Here is a 14,395-nt window from a genome sequence, read left to right as displayed (position 1 = left end):
TAAATTATTTATTTATTTATTTATTTATTTTGGATTTATTTATTTATTTGTGATTTATCTATTTATCTATTAGACTACCGTTTTTTTCCGTGTATAGTGCGCAAAATTTAACTAATTTATTGTCCTAAAATCTGGGGTGCGCATTATACATGGGTACAAAAAAAAAAAATAAGAATTTTTTTTAAAATTTTTTTTTTTTTTTTTTTAAGTCCCAATGATCGTCACACACGCAGGGAGGCAATGGGTCCCATTTTTATAGTCTTTGGTATGGTCTTAACTAGGCTGGATGTAATTTTTTTTGTTGGCGTTGATTTCTCCGACTGCCCGTAAACGCACCACCGCGCTTCTTGCGCGCACGGGACAGCAAACGAGCAGGTGATCGAGCAAGCGTCTGATACGAGAGCATTGCGGTCGCATGGAGCGTGTTTGAAGTGAACAGCAGAGAAGAAAGGCAAAGTGTTGTGAAATAAAATGCACAGAACGGATGCGCAAGACACGTCAGCTATATAAAGAGCGAGAGTTGTTTTCTTCCTATTAGTTTCAATTCACAGTTTAATTAGCAGTTTCAATCAGCAAATAACAAAATGCGTATTACAGGTAATATTTTATTTCACAACACTTTGCCTTGTTCCTTTGGTCTCTGCTGTTCATCCTAAAACACAAAGGCGCTCTTTAAGCAATGCGACAGTGAGCGCCCGGCGCGCTGCGGTTGCGCGACCGCACCAAATTAAGCTCCCTGCGCAGTGCGCACTGAGGTCCACTTAAATTTTAGAAAGTACATCAGGACTTTAAAAATATCTTCTAAATTTCAGCGACGGCTCTGTCACAATAATCGACCAGCCCGGTGCAGTTGGGCGGTCGGCGGCGCGCTACGGTTGAGCGTTCTCTCGCGCGCTCTCTCTCTCGCTCTCTCTCGCTCTCGCACACACGCAAACCGGATATCATACGGAGGCCGCCATTACAGATGCGCAGAACGGATGAGCAAGACACGTCAGCTATATAAAGAGCGAGAGTTCAGTTCTCTACCTAAATCCGTATTACAGGTAATATTTTATTTCACAACACTTTGCCTTGTTCCTTTCTTCTCTGCTGTTCACTTCAAACACGCTCCATGCGCACGGAGCGCGGTGGTGCGTTTACGGGCAGTCGGAGAAATCAACGCCAACAAAAAAAATTACATCCAGCCTAGTTAAGACCATACCAAAGACTATAAAAATGGGACCCATTGCCTCCCTGCGTGTGTTCATAAATTCATAAAAATTGGGTGCGTATTATACATGGGTACAAGCTTTTTTCCAGCATCAGCATGCCATTTTTAGGGGTGCGTACTATACATGGGGGCGCACTATACACGGAAAAAAACGGTAAGCGTTTTTCAATAATTTACTTCCTGGTTGATAGTTTAGCAGTATTGAATTCCAGTTGTGACTGCTAACCAAGGTAAAAAACACATGGAGCAGATGCATCCCTGTTCTCCAGCTATAAATTCTCCTCGTCTCACATTCCTCTGCAGTTGTCAGACGGCTACATGCTATCACACACCATTTAGTCCCGTCCCTCATCGACATGTTCCCTGGCTTGTGTGTTATTAGCTGGAAACACACCCACCTTCAACAGCCCGGAGACCAATTAAAAAAAAAAAAAAAAAGTACTGTGCAAAGACTTACAGTATATCTCTTGTCTGGATGGGATGCAACAAGTCAAGTCAAGTCAAGTTTATTTGTATAGCCCTAAATCACAAGCAGTCTCAAAGGGCTTCACATAGACAGAAATTGACAATTATTCTCAAAGCATCCCCTGATCTTAAGCTCCCAAAAGGGCAAGGAAAAACTTAAAAACCCCTAGCAGGGGAAAATGAGAAACCTTGAGAAGGGACCACAGATGGAAGGATCCCCCTTTCAGGATCACCAGGTTAAAATGGATGCAGAGAGGGCACAAATGATACAACATGAAAATCAATTAAATAAAAAGTGGATGTCCATGTCATAGCAGAGGGCTGCCGAAGGAGCCCTCAATTGTCCTGGCAGTGTCTTCGAGGAGGTTGAGCTGTAGTTCCCCCATCCTGAATTGGCCCACGAGAATCCAGATAGCCGCTGTCAGCATTGGTGCCACCTAACCACCTCCCCGTCCGGGGAGGGGGGAGGGAGGGGGTGGAGAGGGAGAGAAAACAAACTCCAGCCGAATCGGCCACTACAGGTTAGTTAAAGGCCATGTGTAGATAAACTGAATGTGTGTGTTTATGTGTGTGCGCTTTGCACAGAGACACAAACTCAGTTGCAGATGATATTTTATTAAAAACAGAAACCTTTGGTTGACAATAGATTACCGGTTTTTTTTCGTGTATAGTGCGCAAAATTTAACAAATTTATTGTCCTAAAATCTGGGGTGCGCATTATACATGGGTACAAAAATTAAAAAAAAAAATAATATATATATTTTTTTTTTAAAAGAAAGTCATGGTAAAACAAAACCAACAACAGGATTGACCGACAAAGTCGTGGAACAAAAAGACAGGGTGACATTACCAAAGACAGGAACAGAAACCACATCATGACAGTAACACATGCAATGATCCGACGGTGAGCGAGGGGCAGACAGGACTTAAATACAAAACACGTTACATCGATTGAGGTGACACAGGAAGAGAGGGGCGACGCGAACAGAAACTATGGCAACCTAGACACATAGCAAAACTGGGGACGAGACATGACAAATCTCCCCCGAAATAAAACTTGAAATCACCTTTCTTCTTGTTTGATGGACGTCATACGGAGGCCGCCATTACAGATGCGCAGAACAGATGCGCAAGACACGTCAGCTATATAAAGAGCGAGAGTTGTTTTCTTCCTATTAGTTTCAATTCACAGTTTAATTAGCAGTTTCAATCAGCAAATAACAAAATGCGTAATACATGTAATATTGTATTTCACAACACTTTGCCTTGTTCCTTTCGTCTCTGCTGTTCACTTCAAAACACGCTCCATACGACCGCATTGCTCTCGTATCAGACGCTTGCTCGATCACCTGCTTGTTTGCTGTCTGTCACAATGTACCCTACACAAATCCGAAACATTTGTTGCGGCTCCGAGTCACGACGAGGGGCAAGTTTTGGTTTCCAAGGGTGTGTTTATTCCTCTTCAACGTCTCTCCCATACAGAGCCGACTTTTTCACGTCCGCACGCCTTTTTCACATGCGCGCACGGAGCGCGGTGGTGCGTTTATGGGCAGTCGGAGAAATCAACGCCAACAAAAAAAATTACATCCAGCCTAGTTAAGACCATACCAAAGACTATAAAAATGGGGCCCATTGCCTCCCTGCGTGTGTGACGATCGGTGGGACTTAAAAAAAAAAAAAATGTTTTTTAAAAATTCATAAAAATTGGGTGCGTATTATACATGGGTACAGGCTTTTTTCCAGCATCAGCATGCCATTTTTAGGGTGCGTATTATACATGGGGGCGCATTATACACGGAAAAAAACGGTATATCGGAGCCATTTGTTTTTATCTAGGGGAAAAAAAATCTGTGATTATATATGACAGTAAAAAGTGAACTGAAAGCTTCCCTCCGATGCGGATTTCTGGATTTAAAATGAAGAAAAAAACTTGGGGAGAAGACAAGAGACAGTTTTATTTGGAACATCTCATGTGTTCATAACAGTCCTTGAGGTTTCAACGGAAGACAAAAAACATGGCCGTGACCTTTAATATAACATTTCTTTTGTTAAAGGGTTGATCAAATTGTTTGGGGTATCCAGCTCTCAGGTTGAATTTTTTGGACGCACCTAATGCGAAATATTACCTTTATAGAAGAACTTAATTTGACCTTCTCAAAACGTTTGCGTGGACATTTTGCACAACTGGCTGTTGACTGCAGCGAGATTGAAAGAGTCACGGAAAGGCATCGAAGTGAGTCCTTGTAAATGTCCTGCTGTGACTTTTTGACATTCAGCTGCTTGCACTCATGAAAGTGTAATCCGTCTAATAAACTCATTTATGCTGTTGAAATCGGTTATTGAGAACTGGATAAGAAGCAGACTTTCCATACAAGTTCATTTATAGCGCATTTGCTCAGCTGTCAGTTTTCTGTCACCACCATTCAAAGCAACACCTCCAGAAAAAAACAAATTTCTTTGATACTGATTTTCTTCCAAGTGCCCATCTGTCAGCACATTTATGCAAAAAAAAAAAATCTCTGTCGTACTGTTCCCTTTGCTGTCTTTTGATTGTCAAAGCTGCACAAATAGTACAGGGAGGGTTTCAAGAAAATCGACAGATTATAGGAAAAAGTGCTCTTGGCAAAGATAAATGTGTAGATTAAAGTTCGGGTCAGGCTTTGTATATTTTGCTTTCTGGATAGTCTCGTTATATCTCGGGAGATATTACAGGACCTTTGGCAAATTATTGTGAGTATACCTTGATTGTGATGAATTATGTTTCTGCACTTTATGGACACCATTATTTTTTTTGCATAGTTCTACGTGTACAACGTTGTTGGAATAACTCTTGGAACAGTCTTTACTGTTCCATCAAGACCTTGCTCCCATTTCGGCATGTTGGGTGAATTTGGTGAGGGTAACTTGAGGGATCTCGTAAAGGGGCTTCCCAGAGACGTGGAAGTCGTTCTATGAGATCTTTTACTTTCTTCCATATTTGGGTCTTGTATCTTCCCAAGTTGATGCGAGCATTCACAGCAGACGACAGTGGTGAATATTCTTCTGCAACACAAAAAAGATCTTTGACACTTTCTGGTCCCGTTTTCACCACGTTGTGCTTAATGTCATTCAATCACGAACATATTGTTTAACATTAATCTTGTTTATTTTTTACATACTTTTTAACCGGCATTTCCATGATTGAGTCAAATGATCCAAACCCAACTGACATCATAGTTTTGTGTGTCCCGTTTGAAGTAGAAGCTGCAGCGAACATAAAACGAAGGCTTTTTATTGGATTGGTCCGCTGGCACTGTTGTGATCTCAGAGGGTGCCTGCAGATTGTCAATGTTGCGATGAAATTACGTGGCTGCCACATTCTGCTGAGGTGGAACTTTGCTTCTGGCAATGGAGGGACTGTTCTTGTTTGGAGCCTTTTGGGGATCAGGCATATTGCGCAACTCACCCCTCCATCTCTTTTGAATACTGAAGACATACTGCGAGGCCTAATCCACCGTTGCAGTGCGCCTATGTGTGGTTAAAAGCACACAGGTGCAGGTCGAAGCCCCAAGAAAGCAATTACTGTCTCCCTCACATCATGCGGCTCCTTCTTCCTCCCAAGAACATTAACACCACTTTGTTCAAACATTCAAAAGAAACAAACTTGGGAAAGAATACAGCCACCAGAAAAAAATCAATGAGGCAGCTCCTGTGAATAATATCAGCAAAGAAAGATAACAATGAGTGAGTGAGTTTACTTGGACTGAGCCCACTTTCAATACTGAATGCAAGAATGTTTTCGTGTTTATGCCTCTAAATTCTACAGTCCCTACGCCTGCTACTAATAATATTTCCCTGGTGCGCATTACATTCTGTTAATTGAAGTGCAGCAGCTGTCAGAATAATTCCATGCTAGTGTTTGTGACTTGGCAGAGTTGGGCTAGGTTCTGCCGCAAGCTCTGCAAAGCCCCCCCCCCCTCCAAAACCACTCTCCCCACCTTTTTTAATTTAATAGTTGGAGCTGACCTTATTTCAGCCAAATGCCAATAGAAAACTGGCACTGCGACAAAAAAAGGAGAAGGTTGTCTGGTTACCCAATTAACAACATGTTCTGGGACAAACCTCATCACTTGACTTGTTTACAGAAGTAAAAGCCTTTCATATATGACGGAAATTGTGCTTCAACTTACTTCTTAACACATTTAGAAGCGGTGGTGCCTATTTTACACTTCATCATTCAACTTCAGCTCAAATCCAACCGGCCAAAAGGCCGCAACTCCTCCTCGCCGTTGTTGGCGAGAAGCAAAGCCACTCTGCGGGAATCCAGCAAACCTCTTCCTCCTGAAGCCGCTGGAGATCCGCTTTAAGCTCTCTGAAGGCCAAGGTGATATCGCCGTTCACCATCACCTTGTCAAACATGTGACCGTACTGGGCTTCCATGGTTTCGGCCGAGTGAATCATATCTTCAAAATCTTCCTCCTGTGGAGAGAAAACACTTGGCTGTTTATTTTGTTGAGTGATGGAATAATTGTCCAGTTAGCCTGGAGGTGAGGGAATGTTCTCCAGAAAATGCTCTCGAGACACGGCACAGAGTCAATGTAGTTTCTTACCGAGAACATCCTCACTTGGTTGGGCTCCTCTTCATCACAGATGAATTTGGTTCTTCTCCTGGTGAGGCGTAATTCCTCGATGCGCGGGGGTTTCACAAAAACCACGTATGGTTTGAATTCCAGTGTGTAGACATGCTTCAGTTTCTAAGTGTGGAAAAGAGCAAACGGAGGTTGTCAAGAGTCATCAGAGATAAGGTCTTGTTGTCTAGACAAGTTTAATTTTTTTTTAAACATTTTATTGTTAAAACTTCTTGTTTTGCAATTGAAAAATGAGATGTGTGAGCCACAACCGCATTTGCACCATTTTTAAGAGATCCAAAAATCTTTTGGTGTGAGCGTGGTCCGCAGCGTTTAACATTTGAACATTCTACTTGCACCGTCACAGACTACAAGTATCAAAGAGTTTCTCAAATTTTGATGGACAGTTTTTCCCTTGTTTTGCATTGGTCCTGTGTGTCACGATAAAAGACACATTTTCACTGCAGAAAGAGAGACTTTTTTTTTTGTTTTCTTTTAGTCATTCTTTTATTTTTTTATTTCAGTGTTGTACATTATAAAAGCAAATGTTTTTGCAGACACAATCTAGTGTCACAATGTATATTTTTATCACAATAATACTAATTGAGTTGAGTAATTATGACAGTGTTTTCCGGACAGCTCATTACTCACACAAGGACGCACATCCATTAGGCAAATTTTGCCCTCAGCCATCAGACGATAAACAGAGTCCAGATTTGTTCCATAGTAGTGGCCTCTGTATGTCCCGTAGTCTATAAATCTGAAGGTAGACATTAACGGGGCCAGACAAGGACATAAAAGTTGGAAAACACAAATGAATAGTATGGAATGGCCAACACACGTCAGACTACAGTTTAATGTACCTGCGGTTGAGAATGTCCTCTTCAAATTTGTGGACGGATACAAAATGATAATCCATCCCTTCGCTCTCTTGGCTTCTCTTTTCACGTGTGGTGTCTGGCAGAGAAGATGTTGGCAAGAACACTTCCCTTATAATAAACGTGACACATACATTGAAAGTGACAAGATTGCTTTTTTTTTGGCTTACATGGTACAGTTGTAGCATAGAGGTCCGGATCTGAGATCAGGAGCCTCCTCTTCAGTTCATTAACACCAACACCGCTGGGCCCTCAAGGCAAAGAGCAAAAACATTGCGCTGTTTATGTTTTGCAGTGATAAATGGTCAGGACATGTAAGGTCATCTCGGCTTGTCCTCACAGGGCCAGAAATCTGACTTTAGTTTATATGATTTTGATTTTTAGTTCCAAAAAACGGCAGCAAAAATGATTCCACGCGTGCACTTGAACAATAAATCCAGCATCCCATAGATTTGATGATCACATCTGCATTTGCCATCAGAATAAAAGAAAAAGCGAGCAGAACATTCAGACAGATGGAGCTCTGATTTCATGCTGTTTTGAGTCTGAGAATGATTCTCCAACCCATCTTACTCCTTTTTGTGTCTGCCTGTGGCACGATCAATGCCCCAGAAAATCCATAGCATCACATCTGCAAAGTTACGCACGTCATTGGATGAACATAGGCACACACAACTTCCGCAGCCTTGCATTGCATCAGTCTCTTTAGTTGTAAGAATTCCTAAAATCCTTGCCTTTTCCATCACAGTGTTGAAGGGACATTTCAAAATGTAAAGTTTTTAAGACTCTACACCACTAATGACTTTTTCAGAAGAAGAGAGAAGGCGCATGGTGACGCGTGGATACTGTCTACTGACCTTTTTCCTTAAGTTACATGACATTTAACACCGGTAGTCATTTCCACCATCTTATGCGGGGCATAAAGGAATATTGTTTTGTTCAGAGCGCGTTGGAAGGCTCTTCCAACCTGCTCAAATATTATCCGGCTGGTCCTACTTTAAGTATTGTGGTTGTGGGTTTTTATATTTCTCAATGCCAAAAGATTTTTAATGATGACCTCTGGCCTGCACTGCAGACAATGAAATTGAGTCCTGAGTGTGGGTAAAATTCCGACCCAATTAAAAGAGATTCAAATCCAAGCTGCTTTAAGTCTTCCACTTGGCTGATATTTGGAGGGATTTTCTTCACAATCTATTTGTTCCCCTTTCACCTACCTGTCTTCCTCCCTAAATTGCTTCAACCTTCTCCTGTTTCTTTCTGCTTGTTTACTAATAACCTTTAGTTTTGTCTGAATACTCTGGCATAAAAAGACCTTCAGCAGAGTTTAACGTAAACTCTCAAGGGAGCAAAAAATACATAGAGCAGACCTGCAGGATTGGCAGAGAAGCCAAATCTGGGGTGGGCCATTGCACAACAAAAAGAAATAATTCAAACTATTGTGAGTTTTTATGTGTGTGTGTGATGGGAAAGGATCATTTTGTATTCATTACGAAGAACATAAATCTTACCCAATGCTTTATTGTCTTCCCTTTGATCAATTTCAACTTCAATAACGTCAGTCAACAAAATGCGGTGGGCATGACCCCAAATTGAGCAGAGTTGAGTACAAAGTTAATTCTATACAAACTTAATCTTTTATTAATATGTTCAACAAAACGCTCCTGATGGAAAAGGTTTGCATCCTCAACTTACCAAGCAAGACAACCAGTTGCTGTCTTTGTCCACAGTCTTTATTGGAAGGGATGACTTCTATGTAGGTAGGAGGACAAATGGACTCATGAACTCCAGAGCTCCACCTTTTGGACTGAGCTGCTTCTTTGACCCAATTGCTCTTCTTGCCCAGTCGGAAACTACTTCTTAAACCAGCTGGAGAAAGGAGAAAGAGTGAGGCCTTAAGCTTTGTCAGTCAGTTGGTACTGTTGTAGGTCAGAGAAGGTTGCATAGCCACTTTTATTTATTTATTTATTTATTTATTTATTTATTTATTTATTTATTTATTTATTTATTTATTTATTTATTTATTTATTTATTTATTTATTTATTTATTTATTTATTTATTTATTTATGTATTTATGTATTTATTTATTTGTTTGTTTGTTTGTTTGTTTGTTTGTTTGTTTGTTTGTTTGTTTGTTTGTTCTACACCTATGGTTATTTGGTGTGAGGAAGCTGATGCACCCTGAGAAAACTTGACTGTGAGGCACACATGCTCCCCAAGGGCACAAGAATTTCATGCAAATCTGAAAGCACAGAAATTACAATTTTTTAGGAAAATTAAGTTCAAAAGAACATCAACCCTACATGAGAACATTCCATGCTCACTCAACTCCAAGTCTGTATTTAATTTCCATCATTTCATGATTAGAGCCTTTTCCAAGTGAACTGAAAGCTGAGAGGTGATGGAAATATATCTTATCTGCATATGATGGCTGCAATTCCACTCACATTAAAAAAAAGATTAAAGATTTAATCTACTCATTAATCACATTGCTTGCTTGATTTCAAATCCACTGTGTCAAAAACTCACTAACACTTTTATTGGCCCAATAATTCTGGACCGACTGACTTGTTTAACATTTGCAGTTGCTCCAACCTTTACACAAGATACAGTAATGTTACTAACAATGGCCCATAAACCGTTTCCACCCCAAACGTGTTGTCATTCAGCAAGTCAACAGTCTTGGACCCCAAAGGGGGGCTCAGGCCCCCCAGAATCAAAGAATCCAAGTGTGCCAGAGGTGATTTGTCCGCAGTCTGACAGCCAGCGTCTGCCATGCGCCTGCGGTTTGGCCCGTCTTTGCCTGCACGCTCTTTCATGACATTAAGTACCGCAGCACCAGTCATGCCAGGCTTTCTTTGACACAGGCTGTAATATGGCTTTGTAAGCACATCTCTCTGTTTCCTCTCCTTGCACCGTCACACGTTGAGTGGCCATTTCAAGCGTTCGGACAAAGTTACTCTATTGCTTAGAGTCAAGTTGAAGGAGAAAACATCTTGACACCTCAAATAAAACGTTTTGCTGCATCTGGGAGGATTTGGCATAGGTTTATAAAAATGTAAGAAAGCCAAAACCACTATTTTGATCAAAATAACGTTTGGTATCAAATAATTTGTGGACGGAAAAAATTATATAATTTTTAGCAAAATCTTTTATCTTTAAACTTGAACCAACGAACGAATCAATGAACCAACAAAAGAAATGAACGAACGAACAAATGAACGAACGAATGGTGTCTGTGGAAAAAGTTGCTGAACTGCATCATCCCTTCTGCCCTCTCACCACCGTGATCCAAAGTAATTCAGCCTCTGGCCTCAGAGTAGATAAAATGCACACGATTATTTGCACATAATTATAGTGCAACTCGGATTGCACCGACTCGATACGATTTTTACAGTCAGGATTTGGGCACAGTAGCTCACACTTTTTCTGCTCACGCGCACACACATGACAATTGCCGCAAACGTTCGCTAGAGTCAGATGGGGAAACTAGCGGGCTCAAAACCACATTTGCTGTTCTTGTCCTTTCCTTTAAATCGTTAAATCCATAAAATGCTTCATCAGATTAAGCGGCCTCTTCTATCTGTTTTTCTTGGGGACGGTAGTTGTGACTTGTCATGTCCAATTGCCCCAACTTGTGTTGTGTTCTACTCCTCTTTCCAGTATCATTGGGATTTATGTGGAACAAGTCAAACATCTTACCAATGTGGATTCCAGTTATAGCTCCATTGTCAACATCCTCGTCAACTGGAAAAACTAGAGTGAGGGGAAATCGTGAACATAAAGCTCTGAAATTTCACGCTCAAAGTATGAGCACATGTTCTCACGCAACTATTTTGCTTTGGAAATTATAATCACAGTTGGCTTGACACATGCTATACAGAATTTAGAAACATTAATAATTTGATTACGAGTGTTTATTCGTACTAACTGAATCAGCCGCATGTTGGGAAAAAATACAGTGGGGACATTGCAAGAGGATTTGTTTTGGCAAGTAAATCTTGAAAAATGTGTCTTCTCTCTAGATTTTATGTCTGTCAGGTGTCTTCTAAGGTCACATAATGGATTGCTTTGACTTTGGAGGTTCCTGGTTGTTTGCGCAAGTAAATGTCTACATGTAAAGGATTCTGAAGGTACCTTTGCCCTCATCTGCAGCATATGTAGAGGAAAACACACAACAGATCAAGTGTCATTCCCCCCTGAACAAGTCACCATGTGAAACTCGAGGCCTGGGGGCCAGATACGGCCCACCACATTTTTTGCGGCCCACAAAGATAAATTGTGCATCGACTTTGTGTCAATACTAAATTAAAATTTGAGTTCACTTTTTTAAAAATAGAACTATTACTAGCAATTTTTTTTACCTTTTTTTTTTTTTAATATTTTGAAACTAGTCATTCATCAGTTTGTTGTAGGGGTGTAACGATACATCGATACACATCGATTAATCGATATAATGCTCTACGATTTATTGGCATCGATGCTAAACGTAAACATCGATTTATATCGCCGTGTTTGACCTCGGACATTAGACGCGACTTTATTTTGAAATCCAGTTAATTGTTGCTTGCTTCCTCTTTCCGGGAGCAGGGAGCAGTGCGCCCGGCGTTGTGTTGTGAGCAGAGCAGGCACGTGAAAGGGGAGTCGACAACTAGTACGCGGCTCCTAGGCTGGTGCTATGGCTAGTGTCCAAAAAGACGAAGAAATTTGCTGCCCTTTAGGCTTCAAGTCATTCGTTTGGAAGCACTTTGGATTCCAAAGAAAATATGGCTCAACGGACAAGACACGTGCAGTTTGTAAATCCTGCCATGCGGTGATCAAATATTCAGGGAGCACAAATCTCGTCGCACATTTAAAGAAAAAACACGACATCAAAGTTCAGTGTTAAAATAAGCACTTTGTATACTGCAATACTCTTGTAATTTCCTAAATAAAGAGTTTGCAGTACCTTGTTGATTTTGCGTATGAATTGTTATAAATCAGGATATTGTTCTATATTTTTTATTAAAAAAAAAAAAATCGATCGTAGAGCACTATATCGCGATTAATCGTGAATGAATCGCAGCAGGCTTTAAGATATCGGCAAATATCGTATCGTAGTTCTTTGTATCGATATTATATCGTATCGTGACAAAACCCGCAATTTACACCCCTAGTTTGTTGTGTAGTCATAATGGCCCTCCGAAGGAAACTATGACTACAATGTGGCCTGCGACAAAAATGAGTTTGACAGCCCTGGTTTACTCGCTGCAATTGATAGGTGTTTTGCTCATTTTGCCAGTGATGTGGAAAGAAAATGTTTTCAGATCACCTGTTGCCTTGACTTGCTGTTGTCGGAACAAGGTTTGGGGTCGTTTCAGTGCAACTCTCCTAAAGATTGTTGAATGTTAATCAAACAAAGTGCATCGTGGAATGATGACATGATAGAAATGTTCTACCTCTCCTGAAGCTGCTGCGAGGGGATGAGCCCCGCTCGTGTGTCACCACCCCCAACATGGCAGGCTTGCCACCAGGTATCGTCCTCTGTAGAGACAATCTGGAGGATGTCGCCTCTGTTAAAAGCAATTGCTGCATCCTTGCATGGGACAGCGGGATCCTCACTGGGGTTGTAGTCAAACAGAGCCCTGACAAACAGCTAGGAAAAAAAAAATGTTTTTTTAAACAATGAGAAATATCACAATATCTATATTCAGATGTATGCGTTTCCTTATGTCAGTGTTTCCCAACCAGTGTGCCGTGAGAGATGTTCAGCTGTGCCGTGGGAAATTGTCCAACATTAATTACGGAGCGCATTGAAAACAGGATCGCCAAACCACTGGTCAGTTAGCACAAGGCCTGGTCAGCCACTTGCTTATCGTGCATGCAGGGCAAATAGGAGACTCTTGAGATTTCATGTTGTGGCATCGGCACATACCGTAATTTTCGGACTAAAAGTCGCTCCGGAATATAGGTCGCATTAGCCATAAAATGCACAATAACGTGAAAAAAAAGATATATAAGTCGCTCCGGAGTATAAGTCGCATTTTGGGGGGACATTTATTCGACAAAATCCAACACCAAGAACAGACATGAACGAGCAAGAACAGCAAGAACTAAACGATAGTTATGCTAACGTGACATAAACACAAACGAAGAGCTGAGAACGGGCCCGACGTAACATTCAGAGTTATTAAAAAAAAACTATTACATAAATAACACGTTTATAAAACCATCTGTGTCACTCCAATTCATTAAATCCATCGATCGTCCTTTGTCAACAATGCGTGCGTGCCGCTGACGGCGCTTGCACTTTAAAATATTCCACAGGCCCATATAACGATTTATAAATGAGATATCAAATAACTATTATATAAGCAATAATATTATCAAACTATCTGTGCACTCTAAATCATTAAATCCATCGATCAAATTCCTCGTCCTTTGTCAACAGCGTTGCGCGTGCGCCCTGACGTCAGCCTCGTCGTTATTCCACAGATCTACTATATAACTATATTGTAGCGTGAACAAAGTTCAAGGAAAGACGTGGGTTTGGTAAACGGCTCTTTATTTAACAAAACAAACTCCCAGGCGTGTGGCGGCGTGGACTTCCAGCCACGGAAGTGGAGGAGAGCTCCATAGAATAGGACTGGGCGTGCGTAAAAGCCATGACCGAGACCCATCCACCGTCCCCGGACAGCCACCCGGCCGAGCGCCGGCCCTCGACTTCCATCCACGGAGGTGAAAGACAGCTCGGTAGAGTAGGACCGGGCGTGCATAAAAGCATTGTCCGAGCCCCATCCACCGTCCCTGGACAGCCACCCGCCCGAGCGCCGGCTCCCGACTTCAATCCACAGAAGTGAAAGAGAGCTCCGTCGAGTCAATCTTTGTCCTTTATGTAAACAACCGCCGCGCCACACCGCGTCGTCGTCTTCAAATTACAGTAACCCCTTGCTACATTGCGGTTCGTTTAACGCGGTTTCTCTTTTTTTATTTTTTTATTTTTTATTTTTTTTGAAAGTTTTTGAAAAAAAACATATAAGTCGCTCCTTATTATAAATCACCCCCCCCCCCCAAACTATGAAAAAAAAACGCGACTTATAGTCCGAAAATTACGGTACTATGTCTTGTCACCGTGGGATAGTGGTAACGTAATTTCGATCTCTTTGTGTGTCTTGACATGTGAAGAAATTGACAATAAAGCAGACTTTGACTTTATACTGTCTAAAACCTCTTTTTAAGAACTGTCACTTTTATTTAC

The 14,395-nt window shown here is 41.2% G+C and overlaps 1 protein-coding gene across 1 annotated transcript in view; it reads right to left on the bottom strand.

Moving 5' to 3' along the window:
• Positions 1-5,826: 5,826 nt before the first annotated feature.
• The window catches only part of LOC133165631 (MAGUK p55 subfamily member 7-like), a 23,369-nt gene continuing 14,800 nt past the window's right edge, over positions 5,827-14,395 (bottom strand). The window contains exons 11-19 of the mRNA XM_061295444.1: positions 12,597-12,793; positions 12,457-12,528; positions 10,861-10,922; positions 8,853-9,026; positions 7,331-7,411; positions 7,146-7,239; positions 6,934-7,042; positions 6,265-6,408; positions 5,827-6,133 (exon numbers count right to left, since the gene is read on the bottom strand). Of these exons, the coding sequence (XP_061151428.1) occupies positions 5,903-6,133; positions 6,265-6,408; positions 6,934-7,042; positions 7,146-7,239; positions 7,331-7,411; positions 8,853-9,026; positions 10,861-10,922; positions 12,457-12,528; positions 12,597-12,793 (1,164 nt within the window). The 3' untranslated portion in view covers positions 5,827-5,902. The remainder of the gene's footprint in view (positions 6,134-6,264; positions 6,409-6,933; positions 7,043-7,145; positions 7,240-7,330; positions 7,412-8,852; positions 9,027-10,860; positions 10,923-12,456; positions 12,529-12,596; positions 12,794-14,395) is intronic.

Source organism: Syngnathus typhle, linkage group LG13 (assembly GCF_033458585.1).
Source record: "Syngnathus typhle isolate RoL2023-S1 ecotype Sweden linkage group LG13, RoL_Styp_1.0, whole genome shotgun sequence".
NCBI lineage: Eukaryota > Metazoa > Chordata > Actinopteri > Syngnathiformes > Syngnathidae > Syngnathus > Syngnathus typhle.
Note: the sequence above shows the minus strand (reverse complement) of the source record. Positions and strands in the feature narration are given on the sequence as shown.